Raw genomic sequence first — 19,019 nt, 5'->3', positions numbered from 1 at the left:
ATGGATTTATCTCCTTTCATCTCCAAGTGCTCGATGCTGTGTAAACTGTAAATAATAAATATACATTTACTTAATGAATAAAGGGAGAAAAGCTTAACTGTGGGCTGAAACTGGAAACAACAGTTGAAATACTTAAGGAAATTTTTGCATCATATATTAATTAGTGAAAAAATAGAAAAGTACAGTTAGATGTTATATATTTAGTTAGTTGTTTTCTTATATACTACTATTCTTCAAACTTTTCTGTTATGGCTAAAAAGGGGGTAATCCTCAAAGATAGAAATCAACCAGTTCATTAGTTTGGGGGTCATCGTTTGGCTTACATTGTATTACTTTGTAAAGTGAAGTCATTTGTAACCTAGCACAATTTAAAGGTTACACTGAGTACTAATAGCTATAATAAACAAATATTTCAGTTACTTGGTATTTAAATAAAAAATCTACTCGATAACAATCCAGAATTTGCTGATTTCTAAGAATTATTGGGGTACTCTTTCAGGAGGCTCTAACTTTTCTCGGTTTTTAAGTATGTTTTCACCGTAACTGTTAGTAAACCTTCTTCTGTATAATGAGCTGAAGGTATGACTTAGTTAGTAAAACCCAGTGAGTTAGATTCAGGCAGTTGTTACCATCACCGTAGTTTTTGTGGTAAGCGGTTGACTTCTGTGTACTCCTTCAGGTGTCCCAAGTAGACACCATCTGCGAATGTTTGCTGGAGCACGAGGAGCAAGTCTTGAAGGACACGTCACTGGACTCTGTTGAGTGGGCTGAGGTGGTGATCAATGTGAATCATATCCTGAAGGTACAAAAATGGAGTGATGGTTTCAGCAAATCCAAGCCTAGGGGGCGGATAGAAAAGAAAGAAAGCGACTTCCTATTCCTACTCTGCACCCCAATGAACTATAAGGTTTTAGCCATTTGTTAGCTCCAGAAAGTTAGAAAAATAGCATTTTATTAATCTCTTAACAAATATTTTGAGTGTTTGTCTTATGCATATAAATAAGTGTCTATAATCCTGAGTTTCTGCTTGGTGGGATAAACTTTTTTTTTGGAGGAAGATGTTTATATCACTGCAGATGTATTAATGTAACTGTCTAAATGTTCTTCACTTTTATTTTTTAATTGTTTCAAAGCTTGCTACTTACATTACTCATTTGGTGAATGAAGCCAGTAATGTTGTTGGGTGCTGTCGAGTTGATTCCGCCTCATTGTGACTCCACGTGACAAGAGTTGAACTGCCCCATAGGGTTTTCTTGGCTGTAATCGTTAAGGAAGCAGAGCGCCAATTTTTTCTCCCGCGGAGCAGCTGGGTGGATTTGAACCTCCAGCCTTTCAGTTAGCAGTCAAGTGCTTAGCCATTGTGCCACCAGGGCTCCAAAACTGGTATTAGTTTTCCGAAATTGAACATAAGTTATGGAGCAAAACAGATTTTAAATTCAGGAGGCCCCAAAAAGGAATCTTACAGACCCATGCTGAGTGTTTTTCATGTTAACAGCGTTTGATAGTTCAGATTGTCTTCAGAAACACTACGATTCATGACTTTCTGCATGTGATAACACATTTCACTTTTTTCCCCAGGATATGCTGCAGGCTGCTAGTCATTATCGTCAAAACAAAAGCTCCTTGTATAGAAGAGAAGAACCCCTAGAAAAAGAACCTGAGTATGTTCCATGGACAGGTGAGATTGAAGCATTAAGCTCATGTATACTGATTTACTAACAATCGCTCCAAATATATTTCTAGGGATGCATCGTTTTTGAATGCTTGTATTACTTCCCTAATGAAATGAAAAATAACGTGCCATCTTCAAAAAGTGAACTCTTGTCAAAATCACTTTATTCCTGTGGAATCATTTATAGATCTCTGTAATTTATTTGTTTGACTGGCACTTATGCTTCTACTAGGTTTCAGTATACATAGTTATTCCTAGAAGCAGGTTCTGGCCTGGAGATAATTGACTGTATGTTGATTTAATACAAGAAAGCGGAAAGTAGAGTAGTTTGAAAGGAATTTAGAAGGAAAAAGGATCACGTTTACTTGGCGTTGCTGAGGACATCTTCATAGAGAAGGTGGGGTTTGAGCAGGACATAGATAACAATTGAACATCTGTTTGATTTATTTTTCAAGCAGCAGTGAAGTGGCATAATTTTTAGGCAAGTTACAGAACCTTAATTTACCATATCACCTTGTGTGATTTCACAGCAACGAGTGGTCCCTCTGGCATTCGCACAGCAATAGTGCGCCAGCATGGGACCGTCCTGAAGGTGATTTATCCTCAAGCGGACAGCACCCTCCGGAACATTCTGACGGAACAGCTGGTCGCACTGACTGATTGCTTCTTGGACGGTTATGTTTCTCAGCTTAAGTCTCTGGACAAATCCAGTGATCAAGAGAGATACAACAATCTGGAAATGGAATACCTGCAGAAGAGATCAGATCTTTTATCTCCTCTTCGTAAGTTTGTGATGTTTAGTGAGGCCTAGCCGTGAGTTGGAATCAATTAGACAACAACTGAAATTTTTTTTTTTTTGGATAGGTCTTTGAGGGATCTCTGAGTGGTGCAAACAGGTAGCACACTTGGTTGCGAACTGAAGGATTGGAGGTTTGAGTTACCCAGAGGCACCTGAGGAGAAAGCCCTGGCGACCTCCTTCTGAGAATTCAGCCACTGAAAACCCCATGGAGCACAGTCCTGCTCTGACGCACACGGGTTGTCATGAGTGGGGATCCACGGTAAAGGGAACTAATGACCAAAAAAAAAACCAAACCCGTTGTTGTCGAGTCGATTCCTACTCATAGCGACCCTGTAGGGCAGAGTAGAACTGCCCCATAGAGTTTCCAAGAGCACCTGTTGGCTTCAAACTGCCACCCTTTGGTTAGTAGCCATAGCACTTAACCTCTGCACCACCAGGGTTTCCAGTGGAACTAATAGGTCTTTAAATTTGCAGAATAAATGAAGGAGTCAAATAGTTAATGTACTTTATTCAGTGTAGTATCATTAATCTAACTGTAGCCAAGGATTTAAGGCAAAACAAATATGTACAGCTTTCTGTGTTCATTTATTCAGTATTTTTTCAGGTGCATGTGCCGTTCAACCTTTTTCTAGGTAGACTGTCATGGAAGATGCTGAATATGATTTAAAAATGAATATATCAACATATGAAGACTGTCCTCAGAGAGCTTATCTCAAAAGGCAAACCAGACTTTACATGAGTAGCTAGGCTGCAGAGTAGAGTATGATAAGAGCTGTTAGTTAGAGAGGTACAGAAGAGATATTATGGCTGGGCAGTAAAGGACAAATTATTTTCAAGGCTAGAATTAGGCAGAGTTGGATGTTTTGTGAGCCCATGAAAGAAGGAAGTAGCGTTTTGGTAGTGGTGAAACAAGGAACTGTATTTTCATTTTTAATGAGTTTATGTGGGTTATGAAACTAACTACCAGTAAGTGAAAAGGTTTCCATACCATTAATTATTTTTAGTATATACAAATAAAGGTACAACTTTAATTTTTTTTGATTATACAGTTTGTTTTTGCTAACGGTGTTTTTTCCCCATCTGTTCTCATTTCCGTAGTTACATTAGGCCAGCACCAGTGGGCTGCATCTTTAGCAGAGAAGTACTGTGACTTTGATATCTTGGTGCAGATGTGTGAGCAGACTGACAACCAGACTAGACTACAGCGGTACATGACCCAGTTCGCTGAACAGGTAACAAATGTTGAATATTTAGGCAGTGGATTCTGTAGTGAGGCTTTAACATTTCATATCTATGATTAGGGTTTTAATTTCTTAGTGCTGCTGTAGCAGAAATACCACAAATGGGTGGCTTTAACAAACAAATTTATTTTCTCACAGTTGGGGAGGCTCTAAGACCGAATTCAGGGCACCAGCTCTAAGGGAAGGCCCTCTCTGTGGGCTCTGGGGGAAGATCCGTGTCTCTTTTCAGCTTCTGTTCCTGGGTTCCTTGGCTGTCTTCACGTGGCATGGCACTTATCTTCCCCATCCATGCTTCTTTCCTTGTGCTAATCTTCTCTTTCATATATCACAGGTGACTGGCTTAGGATACACCCTCCACTGATAATGGTCTCGTTAACGTGACAAAGAAAGTCCTGTTCCCAAATAGGATTGTATCCACAGGTATAGGGGTTTAGGATTTACAGCCCATATTTGTGGGGGACACAATTCAGTCCATAACAAGAATATAATACAATCCTTTTGTAGTTGTAATCCTTTTAAGGAGATATTAATTTGTATATTATGTCTTTTGTAAATTGTAAAACAGTTCATTATACTGTATATAAATATTACTGAAAGATTCTTTTTACCTTTGAAAAATATGTTAAAATTTTCTGTTCTTACATTTTCAGTTGTAATAAAAGTACTGGGTGCATGAATGTTGGTAAAGTTTTAAAGATTTGCACAGAAGGTACTTAGGAGCTTAGGAATCCTACTCAGAGCTCAGATTTACGTACAACTAAGGTTACTATTTTCCTTGGGTCTCACATCATGTTCCCTGTTTTTTAAAAAATTTCACATTATGATGTCATGTAGGTAAATTTAAGTTGGTCATTAAACCAGTTTACTTAGTTGATTTTTACACAAAACTTACTTTTTTTCTTGTTGTTAGTACCATCGAGTCCATTCTGACTCACAGTGACCCTATAAAACCTGTTGCTGTTGAGGTGATTCTGACCCCTAGTGACCCCATAGGACAGAGTTAAGCTGCCCCATAGAGTTTCCTAGGTTGTAATCTTTATGGGAGGAGATTACCAGGTCTTTTCTCCCAAGGAGTGGCTGGTGGACTTGAACCACCAACCTTTTGGTTAGTAGCCAAGCACTTAATCATTTTGCTACCAGGGTGCCTCTTTTTTTTTTTTTTTCCTTCTTATAAAAGTAATAGTATATGAAATTGAGAAAATCCCTATAAGCAAAGAAGATAAAATCATCCAAATTCCACTACCCTGAGATAACCTTTTTTAACATTTCATTTATATTCTTTCAGTCTTTTTTTACTCAATATTATTACAAATGAACATATTTTGGTAACTGCTTTTTTCACTTAATGTATCACAAACTTTTGTCCATATCATTAAATATTCTATAGCAACATTTTTTTTTCCTTTTGCAACTCCTTTTTTTTTTTTAATTTTTATTGTGCTTTAAGTGCAAGTATACAGCTCAAGTCAGTCACTCATACAAAAACTTATATACACCTTGCTATGTTCTCCTAGTTGCTCTCCCCCTAATGAGACAGCACATTATTCCTCTCCACCCTGTTTCCCCCATGTCCATTCAGCCAGCTTCTGTCTCCCTCTGCCTTCTCAACTCCCCTCCAGACAGGAGCTGCCCACATAGTCTCATATGTCTAATTGAGCCAAGAAGACCACTCCTCACCAGTATCATTTTCTGCCTTACCGTCCAGTCCAATCCCTGTCTGAAGAGCTGGCTTTGGGAATGGTTCCAGTCTTGGGCTATAGAAGGTCTGGAGACCATGACCTCCGGGGTCCTTCTAGTCTCAGTCAGACCGTTAAGTTTGGTCTTTTTACGAGAATTTGAGGTCTGCATCCTGCTGTTTTCCAGCACCATCAGGGGTTCTCTGTTGTGTTCCCTGTCAGGACAGTCATCAGTTGTAGCTGGGAACCATCTAGTTCTTCTGGTCTCAGGCTGATGTAGCCTCTGTTTTATGTGGCCCTTTCTGTCTCTTGGGCTCATAATTACCTTGTGTCTTTGGTGTTCTTCATTCTCGTTTGCTCTATGTGGGTTGAGACCTATCGATGCATCTTAGATGGCCGCTATATAGCAACATTTTTAATGGTGTTGTATTTCGTTGACTGGGTGTAACTTATTTGATCAGTGCCCGATTGTTGGACATGACATATCTACTATTTTACACCATTGCTGAAGTAAATACTTTTGCATAGATCATGAGTTTTCAATTTTTTAAACTAGATTCTGCTTCTCTGTTGACATTTTCCATTTATCCATCCATTTTTGCTCTTTTTTTTTCTAAATTTTCTTTAGCATACTTAGTAGCCCTTTTGAAGTCCTTTTGTACTAAACGCAAATATGATCACTTCTGAACCTGCTTCTTTTGCCTACTTTTTATCTTAATTTATTAATCATATTTTCTGCTTCTTGTATCTTGTAATATTTTAAACGATATTTTGGACATGGTGTATTAAAGAACCATAAGGATCCAAATTGATGTTATTTTTCCCCTGGGAGGGTTTCCCTTTTCCTCTTTTAGGTAGAAAAGGTGAGAGGCAGATCATTCAATCCAGTCAGAAACAGGTGGGCCAGGGCTTGCTTGCAGTTTTGTCACGTTTATTTTATTTTTGGTTTCAAAAGTATCAAAAAGAGAGACTGATGTTTGTTGCAGAATCCCACATTTAGTGGAAAAATCTGATCTCAAATGCTGTGAGACTGCGGGACATTTTATTTACTCTTGCTTCACAGCCCAGCCTCTGCACCACCCCAGTGTACCACTTTATCACCTAGTTCAGGCTTCTACCCTGAGAGTATGAAGTTACTGTGACTGTCACTTTCTGTGACAATGGAGATGTTTTATATACATGTGCTCTCCAAGGTGGTAGCCACTGGTAGCTGTTGAACAATTAAAATGTGGCTAGTGTGACTGAGGACCTGAAATTCTTCCCTTTAAGTTAAAACATCTGCGTGTGGCTAGTGGCTACCATAGTTAGTGATCACTGGTCTTGAGCAAGACATCCTTTCTAAATGCGAATTTACTCATTTGTCAGATGAGGTGATAGAATTAGGTAATCTTTGAGGACGCTTCCTAATTAAATCCTGCAATATAGGAAATTAGTGTTTAAAACAAGATTTCTATTTTGGAGCCTAAGACCTTTGGAAGAAATGACTATTTTATTATCAGAAATGTATTTTTAAAACCATATTACAGATATTAATGGATTCTTGTCTCTGTTCATAGAATTTTTCAGACTTTCTCTTCCGCTGGTATCTGGAGAAAGGAAAGCGAGGCAAACTCTTGTCTCAGCCCATTTCTCAGCATGGGCAGCTGGCGAGCTTTTTGCAAGCTCATGAACATCTCAGCTGGTTACATGAAATTAACAGCCAGGAATTAGAGAAGGTAAAGGAGAATTTAGTTATATGGAGCAGATTTATGCCATTTTTATTTGGTTTTCATTAATTTTTAGTTATTATACTACTACTACTGTAGATGACTTAAAACGTGTACCTTTCTCCCGTTCTCTCATATAATTGAAATAAAACATTCTTTTTAATTTTTGATGATATCGTCATTCCTTCTCATATCTCAATCATAAATTTAGTGTATTCTGATAGGACTACTGTTACGGTAAAATAAAGCACAAAATTTTTACTAATGTGTAACAGTCATTGACTGTTTTGTAGTGAGTATTTTCTTGTAATAAAAATGGTCATATTATGAGTAAAAACGGCACACACATTAATTTTACAGTTTGTTCTTGGCTGGAAGTGGCAGTGAACATATGAATGAGTACAGAGCAGCTGTCTTACCCGTGTCTCTCTCCCTGATCAATGGTGCGGTCGGGGTTTCCTTTCTGATTACCCCTAGTGTTGTAGCACGGATAACTTTTTAGGTTTGCTAATTACTGAATTGATTTTTCACTGATAGACAGCTTGGCGGGGGAGACTAGTTTGGGACAGGCTTAACCTTTATTTCAACTTGAATTAGTACCCAGGATCTTACCACGGTTTTCATATTTTGTTTATTGTAGGCTCATGCAACACTTCTAGGTTTGGCAAATATGGAAACCCGTTACTTTGCAAAGAAAAAAACCCTTCTTGGCTTGAGTAAATTAGCTGCCTTAGCCTCAGACTTCTCAGAAGATGTACTGCAAGAAAAAATTGAAGGTAAAAAGAATTTGAACAAGAAAATAGCCAAACCAGCCATGCTATCATTTAATGGTATCTGTTAGAAACGGGATTTCTCTCTCCTTTCAGAGGAATGCTTTTTTATTCGGTTTCCATATAAAATTAGTTATGTACTTGGATTTTTTTTTTTTTTAGAGAAAAGTACTTTATATTTTAAATAAGAATTCCTAAAGAACAAGTTCAAATAATGTTGAACAGGGTGTTCTGATTGTACATCCTTAGTGGCACATGTTCTAAAGGCAAAGAACTGCGAAGACGTCTTGGACTGTAGTCAGTAGATTGGTTGTGGGTAGTGGTATTGGTGTAGTAATCGCCAACTATTTTGTGATTGTTGTAGGCAGTGGTATTGATACAGTAATTGCCAACTACTGTGTGTATATTGTAGGCAGTGGTATTGGTGTAGTAATCCAGCTATTTTGTGTGTATTGTAGCTAGAGAAATATGTTGTATTTTTGAGAACCAAGAAGAAGGGAAATACAATCAGAAGGGACATAGAAAGAATCCTCTGTTATTGCATTTGAATTGGAGATAGCAAAATGGAATCATGATTTTTTTTTAAATTATATTTCTAGGTTCTGTCCACTGAAAGGACCTAGAAGTAATGAGATCCCAGTAACATGAGTATGCCTAGTCTCATATTTTGGTTTCTAATGACCATTCTCCACTTAAAGGAAATTAGGGTTTACTGAAAAATGATTGTGGAGGGTTTTGCTGGGCCAGAAAGCAAGGTTGATGGAGATGCCGTAAGGGCACAGAGCTTCCAGCAGCTCCCACTGGCCAAATACGGGGCTAATGTGAACACCAGAAAGAAAGATGGTAAAGGAATTTAATTCATAGTTTAAAAACACCCGTGAATCTGTAGTGACACCCACAAGGGAAAAGGGCGCTGAATTGCTTCTTTACAGAAATGCCAACAGAGAAGTATAGGAAGAGTGACACTCTTAGGAAATCACCATTTTGCAACCCCAGTGAATAATTGGTCATCAGAGGACGCTAAAACCTCTGAAAGGTTGGGGGAACACAGGTTATTCGCGTGTTTTCAGAGCAGCATTACGAAGATTATTTCTCAAGTACCCGGACCTGACAGATACCAACAGGGAGACAAACACAGCCTGTACTTCCTGATGTGGTGTAACGTGGCCGTCTGTAACATCACCTGAGTGGTAGTTTTGCCAGTGTGCAGCCTAAATCTCATCACGAGAAAACAATCAGGCATATCCTGGTCGTGGGATATCTTGTAATGCAGTTGGCCTCGGCTCTTGAGAATTTAGCAACATGAAAGACAAAAAAGGGGGGAGGGTCTTGTTTTAGATGAAAGGAGTCTAGAGCCATGCGCTGTGAGATTCTTGACTAGATTTCTAAATCACCCCAATAACCAAAACTACGGTAACAAGCCTCTTGGGAGCAACTGGAGAGATTTGAACATAGTTGCCAGTAAGTGCTGTTACATTGATGTTAAATTCTTTAGGTCTGATATTGATTCTGTGGTTGGCGGTTCTTGTTCTCAGGAGAGAATGTGCTGAAGTATTTAGAAGTGAGATAGCGTGCTGTTTGCAGCTTTCACGTGATTGGGTGGGGGGAGGACATACCTATATATAAAGGTAGGGAGATAAAGCAAAGGTGGCAGGACGTTAGCAGCGGGTGACTCTAGGTGGAGGGCATGCAGTGTACATTGCATTCTTCTTTAGAATTTTCTGTAGATCTGGAAGTTTTCAAAATAAAAATTAGAGGGGGGATCTCAGCTGTGTGATCAGGGGGAAATGTATACAGATATGGATATTTGGTTGCATGGCTTAGCCACAAAGAATCCAGCCTCTGAGGTCTGGGTTCAAATTATACTACTGTCATTTTTTCCCTCTGAAGGAGCGGGTGTAGTAAAAAGAATTTGGAGAGATACTAGACAGATCTGATTTCAGAGCTTTTCTCCAGAGCTCCTAGCTTTGTGACCTTGGGTAGCTGATATACCCTACTGAGCCTCAGTTTTCTCATCTATAAAATGGGTAGTTGTACAAACTGACAACAGTATATATTCCTTGAAAAGGCTATTAGCATTTAAATCTTATTATTAAAATTATGTGTTACCATTTAGGAGAACCTTCCTTCAGTCTCTCATATTTAATAGCTGGTAGGGCTTCTTGTTTTAGAGAAATGTGTATATATCCTGTAGGGTTGGCTGACAGCCTGCGAGAAGAAGCCCTGAGTTTTTAATAACAACATTTTAAAACAAAGTGTTATTATTTTGTACTTTTTTTTCCTCCAGATAACATTGTAACTCTCGTAATTTTTTTGCATCGATCACTTCTTAGCTTCTGCTTTGTTAACATAATAGTGATATTTTCAGATCTCTAATCGTTGTTATCACAATGTAGCTAAAGTTAGGGAGTAAGGTTTTTTTTTTTTTTTAATTTTTTTGGTTATATAAATAATTCTTTATGGAAATTTTGTAAATTATAGAAAAAACACAACAAAAAGTTGTCTATAATCTCATGTCTCCAGAGATAACTGTTTTATGTGTATGGTCCCAGCCTGTTTTTCTAGGTACAGAAATGTCTGTAAGTGTTTTGTTTCATTTTTACAAAATTGGGATCATATGGAATGATATTTCTGTTTTGGTCATTCCATTTTGCTTTAACTTCTGTATTTATGAGCCTGCATAGCTATTCGCAACACTTCATCCCCTCTAACTCCAGACAGCCTCTTGGACATCACCAGTTAATGGGTTACAGCCTGGATAGTTGATGGCCATACATGATAGAGAAAGGAGAAGCCCCTGTCATCTCATCCCATAGAGAGAACTACTGCTAGTTGATAGGTTTGGTGTATGTTCTTCCAGTTTTTGTTTTTCCCGTACTATGGTCATCGTGGCTTTTAAATAGATCATTCTTCTTTTGTGAATGAGACTATGCTATAAACTCTGGTGCGAGGAAGCCCTTCGCTGGGTTACCGTATTACAGAACTGAGAGATCACACATTTGGGAGCTTGTAAGTCATGAATAGTTGTCTTCTCTACAGCTTCTCCAAGCAGTAGAATGTATTTCCTTAGCTCTTCTCTCCCTTCCTATTTCTGGTTGCTGTGATAATGCATATGACTTGGATCAAACCATGAACGTGTTGTTAATGTAATCGAGAATAAGCAGAATTAATAGCATTCTGAGATCATCAAATAGTGATGGGATTGCCTTTGGAGATGTTGCCTTTTCTTTTTAAATTCAGATTTGTTTTACGATAGAGCAAAAGTGAAAATTATGTTATTCATTCGTATTTATATCCCTTCTCTCTCGTTTTGAATACTAGAAATGGCTGAACAGGAGCGCTTCCTGCTGCACCAGGAGACCCTACCTGAGCAGCTGCTAACAGAGAAGCACCTAAATCTGAGCGCGATGCCCGTGCTGGCTGCGCCGCAGCTCATCAGCGTATGTGCTTTCCAAGTTCTTGCACAGTTTCTTAGTCTCAGGACATCCTCCGTGTTGGGGGCACGTAGTATAGTTTCTGAGAGGAGTTTCTGCCTCCTACCGTCCTGATTACTTTCCCCCAGAATAAGCTGTTGGAAGCTGGGAGCAGAAAGCAATTGATAAGCTTCTGTCTCCCCATCTCTCTCCCCCTGTTCCTAAAGGAGCTTATCCCGGTGACCAGAAGAAATTGGTTGAATTTTGCTTTTCTAGTGTAGGACATACCTGCATGTAAACATATGTATAAATGTACCACTGAGGCACTTTCGTCCCAGAATATTACCTTTAAGGCTCTTCTCTAAGAATGGTATGGGGAGCTGGGTTTACATGGCCTGAAGTGCAGTCCTCACTCTTCTCCCTGTAACCTAGCACATTCTTTCCTCGGGGCAGAGCTAGATTATAGGCTGTAGCCTAGATAACAAGAGTTTCAGTGGTATGTATCCTTCTAGCCTTAACTCTATAACTTTCTCTTCCACTCAAGAAATCATTTCAAATGCAAGAATAATGTTGTAGAAGTGCCTTGAATTTGCTCTGATTATGTTAAAAAACCCAAATAATTCAAAACTTTTGAACAATAGCCGTTATTAGTAACAGATTTCGTATAACTGAGCTTATAGCAGCCTCTCCTAATATACCCAAAAAAAAAACAAACCAAACCTGTTGCCATCGAGTCAGTTCAGACACACAGTGGCCCTATAGGACAGAGTAGAGTTGCCCATAGGGTTTCCAAGGCTGTAATGTTTATGGAAGCAGACTAGCACATCTTTCTCCCAAGGAGTGGCTGGTGGGTTCAAACCACTGACCTGTCAGTTCACAGCCAAGCGCTTAACCACTGCGCCACCAGGAGTCCTCCTCCCTTGATATAGCATACTTAATTAAATCTAAGCTGTGATTGATTGTAAAGCTTACCTTTATTTTATGTATCATTAAGAAGGAAAAACTAGGGCCAATTTTACTGTGACACACCGTTGGTTTTAAGACATATTCCAGTTTCAGAGATGTTAACTTTGTGGAGAAAAAGAGTGTTTAAAATGATGAAATACAGTGTTGTTTCTTAAGTTTTGTAAGACGTAGGAAGCAATAGCCAGCTGTTTTTCTGAAAATGGTTTGAATATTGTCTTTGCTATTAAACAGTCATATGCAGTCTTTTAAAATGAAGTTTGTTGTATTATAAATAGTGGTTGGAAGAGGGAGATAGGAACAATTCAAATTGATATTTTAAATAAAGCAGGTATTTTTCTGATCATAAAATTACAGAAACTTTGGAGATTACAGAAATGAATATAGCAGTCACCTGTAATCTAACCAACCAGGGATAACCATTGTTAACACATTGGTGTATTTTTGCTTGTCTTTTAAGTGAACTGTAGACCAACTGCATACTTTATCATGAGTTTCAATTTTTTTTTTATAATTTTTATTGTGCTTTAAGTAAAAGTTTACAAATTAAGTCAGTCTCTGACAGAAAAACCCATGTACACCTTGCTACACACTCCCCCTAATGAGACAGCCCGCTCTCTCCCTCCACTTTCTCTTTTCGTGTCCATTTCACCAGCTTTTAACCCCCTCCACCCTCTCAACTCCCCTCCAAGCAGGAGATGCCAACATAGTCTCAAGTGTCCACCTGATCCGAGAAGCTCACTCACTCCTCACCAGCATGCCTCTCCAACCCATTGTCCACTCCAATCCATGTCTGAAGAGTTGGCTTTGGGAATGATTCCTGTCCTGGGCCAACAGAAGGTCTGGGGGCCATGACCACCAGGGTCCTTCTAGTCTCAGTCAGACCATTAAGTCTGGTCTTATGGGAATTTGGGGTCTGCATCCCACTGCTCTCCTACTCCCTCAGGGGTTCTCTGTTGTGTTCCCTGTCAGGGCAGTCATCGGTTGTAGCCGGGCACCATCTAGTTCTTCTCGTCTCAGGATGATGTTCATAAGTTTCAATTTTAAAAACTGTTTTGATAGCTAGCTTTTAAGTGCAGGGGCAGCAATTTATTTCAAAGAATATGCTCAAAAGAATACTGAAATGTATGTACTATGTTCTTGGTCCTAAGAATATAAACTTACTGGCATATTAGAAGTATATATACCTGTCACCCTTGAGTGTTGCATTAAAAAATTATGTAAGATCAAAGGGTCAAGGGCTATTTTAAAGCAAAGACGAGAAAGGTGGGGGGCAGGAAGATTAAGTAAACGGAAGTTTCTGTTCCAACTAGAACAGAAATAACGAAAATGTTGACACAGTGTGAAGGATGTAACCAGTGTCACTGAGCGTTATGTCCAGAAACTGGAATGGGAGCAGGTTTTGCTGTGTATATTTTCACTAAAAAAAAAAAGTGTACAAAATTTTATAAATGAATTACTAATTTTAACATGTGCATTTTGAAGAACATAGTTTGTTGTAAGGTATGTGGAATCCGATTCTGAAATATGACACTGTTCTTTGCTGTAAAGATACCTATAGATTACTTGGAAGACATGCTGGCTTGTTTTCTCCAGTACTGCTTGTATGATTACTTAGAATAATCCTGTGCCTTATGTTAACTCGCCATAGCTATATATCTGTGAAGAAAACAGAAGAGCTAATGAGTATGATTTCAAGAAGGCTTTGGACTTGCTGGAATATATTAATGAGGTAAGAAAAATCACTTGAGATGATTTCTCATAGGTATCACGATACAAGTGTGTACAGCATAACATGCATTCCGGCAAGTTCCACCACATACACGTCCGTGGTCTCATGAGGTTAGAATAGAGTTCAGAAAATTCTGACCAGAGAACAGGACTAGTGGGCCTACTTTGCTAAGTACTGTAGATCCTATCTGTCTCGATAGCTTTCCAGGTCCTACATCAGTCCTGGCCCTGGGGGCTAGGGGAGGTGGTCCTGGCACCTACCTGCAGCTGCCTGTCCCACTGCTGCTCTCAGGAAGGGACTACGCAGACACCACTGGAGCCGCTGAGGGGAATGCCTGTGAGACTGATGCCCCACTTGGCCAGGGTGCCCTGCGCATGACACCTGGCTGAGACTGCAGCCCTTCCCATGGTGGCAGCCACCTGAGTGTTCAAGCGTTGGGGCTGTGGCAGTGGTAGGAAGGCAGAGTGGGAGGCAGAAGCGAAGGAGGGGCAGGCAGGGCTGGAAGAGTTTAAAGCCCATTGGAGGGGGGTGGGGAAGGCAGGCAGAGAGAAAGGAAGAAAAGGGAGCCAGTGAGCCTGGAGGTGCCCAAAAGGGCAGTGAGTGCACACTGGTGTCACAGCTCTTGGAGACCAGGCGGCCACCATGTAGGACCAGCCTCAGGGAGCTGGCTTTCAGGCAGTCATTCAGCACAGCGGCAGCAGTGCAGGTTCCAGCTTCCTGGTGACCTCCTTGTGCGCCTCTCTGCTGTAATACAGTGTTTGCACAATGTCTGAATCCCAGTGTTCTATTTTGCACGTCGCATAAACCTGTATATATAATATATACACATACAGAAAGGGAGGGCAGGAGCATTTTTTAGCCAATCATGAAAATGTATTAAAGAAAAGAGGCTTTATCACTGGTTCATCTGCCTTTAACTCTTGAAACATATGTATAAGCCAAAAACAGTTGCTGAGGAGTCAATTTTGACTCACGGCAATTCCGTGTGTGCGGAGTAGAGCTGCTCCATGGACCTTTTGGCTAGTAGTATCGTACTTAACTCTTTGTGCCACCCAGGAAAAATAGCCATCAAGAGAGTCCTTTCATGATAATTTTCACACGTTCCTACATGTCTTTTCCACGCACAAGTAAAAATTCCCACTTTTCAAAGTCTGCAGGTATTTTTTCTTTTTCATTAAGTGATTATGGGTTCTTGGATCTGACATGTCGCTTTATCAATTTATTCTTCATAGTGTCCACCCTGAGAGGAGCTGCTTCTCAGCCTTAAAAAGGGATGTGGTGAAAATTCCTTAGTTGTTTATTATAGTAATTTATATCATATATCAAGATGTATAAATGTGTGCTTATACAAATGTAATAAATTGGGCAAAGATGTCACTTTGAGGACTAAGGTGCGCCTGACCCAAGCCATGGTATTTTCAGTCACCTCATATGCATGAAAAAACCTGGACAATGAATGTAAGGAAGACCAAAGATGAACTGATGTATATGAATTACCATGTTGGTGAAGAATATTGTCTATACCACGAACTGCCAGAAGAACAAACAAATCTGTCTTGGAAGAAATACAGCCAGAATGCTCTTTAAGAGGAAAGATGGTGAGACTTTGTCTCACATACTTTGGACATGTTATCAGGAGGGACCAGTCCCTGGAGGACATCGAGTAGAGGGTCAGTGGAAAAGAGGAAGACCCTCAGCAAGATGCATTGACACGTGACTCCAGCAGTGAGCCCAAACATAGAAATGATTGTAAGGACGGCGCAGGGCCAGGCAGTGTCCCATTGTGTTATACACAAGGTCAGCATGAGTCAGAACTGACTCAGTGGCACCTGTTTTAGGCTGGGTTCTCTAGAGAAGCAAAACCAGCAAAATGTATAAATATCTGCATAGAGAGATTTATATCAAGTAAGTGGCTCATGTGGTTGTAGACCCAAGTCTGTGGGTCAGGCTGAAGGCTTCTCATGATTCACATAGCCATGGACTGGTGAACCCAAGGTCAGCAGGTCAGACAGCAGGATGCTTGCTCATAGACTGTGAAGACTGACGAATCTCAAGATCGGCGGGGAAGACCCAAAATAAGCTCTTAGCTCAAGTCCCAAGAACTGGAGGTCAGATGAAGAGGAGCCACCTGTAGGATCCAGAGCGAGCAAAAGTCTGAAAACCTTGCCAGAGAGTCCATCTGTTTTGGATGCAGGCCACAGCCTCAAGGAAACTCCCTTTCAGCTTATTGGCTACTTACAGTGTATCACATCATAAAGGTGATCCCATTATACGAGATCTCATCATGGAAGTGATCACATCATCATATGACTGCCAGACTACATCATAACTGCCAAACTGCTGGGAGAATCATGGCCCAGCCAAGTTGACACGCAACCTTGATCACAGCGCCTAAGAACAAAAACAACAATATAATTTATATATCATGCAATAATCTGTTAAAGTGGTTTGGTAGATATTAAAAATATAATAGATTGGTTTTTATGTTACCTTGTTTGAGATCTTAATCTTCTCCAGGCTCCTGAGAAAATCAGATTATTACAGAGTAATCTGAAACTAATTCGCTATTCTTCTAAGCAGTACTAACATCTTACAGAACGAAAAGAGTTTTTTTTAAGAAATTATAAGATTTATGCAGAATTAATGAGTTGACATAACTCAATTTTAAGCATGTATTTTTTAAAATTAGGATTTAATGAGCTTTTTTTTTTTCCTTGAAGGAGGAAGATGTAAATATAAATGATCTAAAACTGGAAATCCTTTGCAGAGCTCTTCAGAGAGATAAGTACGTTTTCGTAGTGTGAATCTAAGGTGTTGTGGCTTTGGAAGGGGCTCTTCTTTAAGAGCGTTATATTATACATCAAATTGTTTTAACCTTCTAACTGTAATGTGTAATATACTACAAAATTTTTAATGGTTGTATTAGTAATCTTAATGTTTTAATTCAGTAATTAAAGACTTAGGACCACTGGCATAATAAATTACTACTTTTGATTTTTAAATTTAGACAGTTTGCACAGAAATACGTTCTTTTCTTCATTTTCACAGAAGTAGAACCAGTTGTGCCAAGGCAGAAACAAAGCTACATTTTTAAGAATAAAAAATTACTATGACTTGAGGGTCAGTACTCTCTTCTGAGTTACTGAATACCTCTTTTTCACAGCATCTTGATACAGAGGAGGATTTCCATGTACAGGGGTGGTCATTTTGAGACTCGGTGGCAAAGAAGGATTAACAGTGGTCAGTTGCAGGGGTGGGCTTTTTCCAGGAAAACAATTTGAAGAGATTGTGACTTGACTGCTAAAAGCCTTCCCCTACTCACAGTGTTCCTTTCTCCTATGGTGTTGAGAAATTGCAGTAGAACTGTTTCAACCAAAGTGTTTTCTTCTTTCTCTTATCACCCCCAAGTAGTTAAAATTGTTGTTAACTTTGGTCTTAGAGGGCACCCGTGAAGCCTAGTGCTGCGCTTACGTACTTGGTTCTATCCCTGTCTCAGTCATACAGAAAGTATGCTGTCAATTTGACTGGGGTTCCTTCCTCTGGCTTCTTGTTGAAAGTTTTTTAAGGCAGTGTGTGGGCTATATCCATTTATTTCTGCACAGCAGTGGTTCTGTGTGTTCGTATTTTAGTAGTAGATAGTCTCAACTAGATAAAGCAAGCTTCTCTATTGTTATGCCTCCAAGCTCAGATACTGGTTGCCATTTTACTGTGATTGAAAAACAGTATGTTTTAACATATCGTAACTACTGCCTGTGCTATGAAAGAGCATACTTTGGGGACCATACTAGATTTGTTACTTACTTACAGAATTTTCTTGGGAAAGGTACCCCACTGCGTAGTTTCTGAAATCAAAGACATGGTGCTTTATATTGGATGAAGAGCTACCTAAGACTGTAAGGGTATCCAGCATTTAAAGCTCCCTGTTTAAATGATCTAAAACAGAATTACAAAACTCAGATTCTCCACCCACCGCCACCATCAAAACAAAACGATAGCAAACAGTGTTTTTTTGTTTGTTTGTTTGTTTTTGTTTTAGTTCTGTCTGTGATTTCATTTTCACCTCAGTGCTTTTGTTTTCTAGCTGGTCCAGTTCAGATGGTAAAGATGATCCAATTGAACTATCTAAAGACAGTATATTTGTGAAAATCTTACAGAAACTTTTAAAAGATGGTAAGTGGTTTGTTACTATTAGAAGTTACAGAAGCGCTCTTCAGTTTTAGAAACCTTAAAGTAATGGGGATTTGCCCAAGATGTCAGATGACAGGGTGATTTAAGACTAAATAGTATCATGCTCAAAATTAGAAAGATTTGTTTAGAATAAAACAAGAACCTTTTCCTCCCTCTACAATTGGGGAAGTACATATCAAGGTGAAGCCTTTATCCACCTGAGTCTCTGGGTAACTGCAACAGGCAAAATCTGCATGCTGATTCAGGATGCACAAGGAATGCCAGTCAGGATCCAGGAAGGGGCCGGTGTCAGGATCCTGGGGAGGGGCCCGTGTCAGGATCCGGGGAGGGGCCCGTGTCAGGATCCTGGGGAGGGGCCCGTGTCAGGATCCGGGGAGGGGCCCGTGTCAGGATCCTGGGAGGGGCCCGTGTCAGGATCCTGGGGAGGGGCCCGTGTCAGGATCCGGGGAGGGGCCGGTGTCAGGATCCTGGGGAGGGGCCCGTGTCAGGATCCGGGGAGGGGCCGGTGTCAGGATCCTGGGGAGGGGCCCGTGTCAGGATCCTGGGGAGGGGTCCGTGTCAGGATCCTGGGGAGGGGTCCGTGTCAGGATCCTGGGGAGGGGTCCGTGTCAGGATCCTGGGGAGGGGTCCGTGTCAGGATCCTGGGGAGGGGTCCGTGTCAGGATCCTGGGGAGGGGTCCGTGTCAGGATCGTGGGGAGGGGTCCGTGTCAGGATCCTGGGGAGGGGTCCGTGTCAGGATCCATGGAGAGGCGCGTGTCAAGATCCTTGGAGGGGCCCGTGTCAGGATCCATGGGAGGTACATGTTAGGATTCATAGGAGGGGCAAATGTTGGTTATGATACTGAGAATCTATAGTGG

The 19,019-nt window shown here is 40.2% G+C and overlaps 1 protein-coding gene across 3 annotated transcripts in view; it reads left to right on the top strand.

Moving 5' to 3' along the window:
• The window catches only part of NUP133 (nucleoporin 133), a 59,980-nt gene that overhangs the window by 36,972 nt on the left and 3,989 nt on the right, over positions 1 to 19,019 (top strand). For all 3 annotated transcript variants that reach the window (XM_049881184.1, XM_049881186.1, XM_049881187.1), the window contains 10 exons: positions 680 to 802; positions 1,579 to 1,678; positions 2,203 to 2,454; positions 3,571 to 3,704; positions 6,946 to 7,104; positions 7,736 to 7,871; positions 11,187 to 11,305; positions 13,893 to 13,973; positions 16,694 to 16,758; positions 18,055 to 18,143. In XM_049881184.1, the coding sequence (XP_049737141.1) occupies positions 680 to 802; positions 1,579 to 1,678; positions 2,203 to 2,454; positions 3,571 to 3,704; positions 6,946 to 7,104; positions 7,736 to 7,871; positions 11,187 to 11,305; positions 13,893 to 13,973; positions 16,694 to 16,758; positions 18,055 to 18,143 (1,258 nt within the window). The remainder of the gene's footprint in view (positions 1 to 679; positions 803 to 1,578; positions 1,679 to 2,202; positions 2,455 to 3,570; positions 3,705 to 6,945; positions 7,105 to 7,735; positions 7,872 to 11,186; positions 11,306 to 13,892; positions 13,974 to 16,693; positions 16,759 to 18,054; positions 18,144 to 19,019) is intronic.

Source organism: Elephas maximus, chromosome 3, assembly GCF_024166365.1.
Source record: "Elephas maximus indicus isolate mEleMax1 chromosome 3, mEleMax1 primary haplotype, whole genome shotgun sequence".
Taxonomy (NCBI): domain Eukaryota; kingdom Metazoa; phylum Chordata; class Mammalia; order Proboscidea; family Elephantidae; genus Elephas; species Elephas maximus.
Note: the sequence above shows the minus strand (reverse complement) of the source record. Positions and strands in the feature narration are given on the sequence as shown.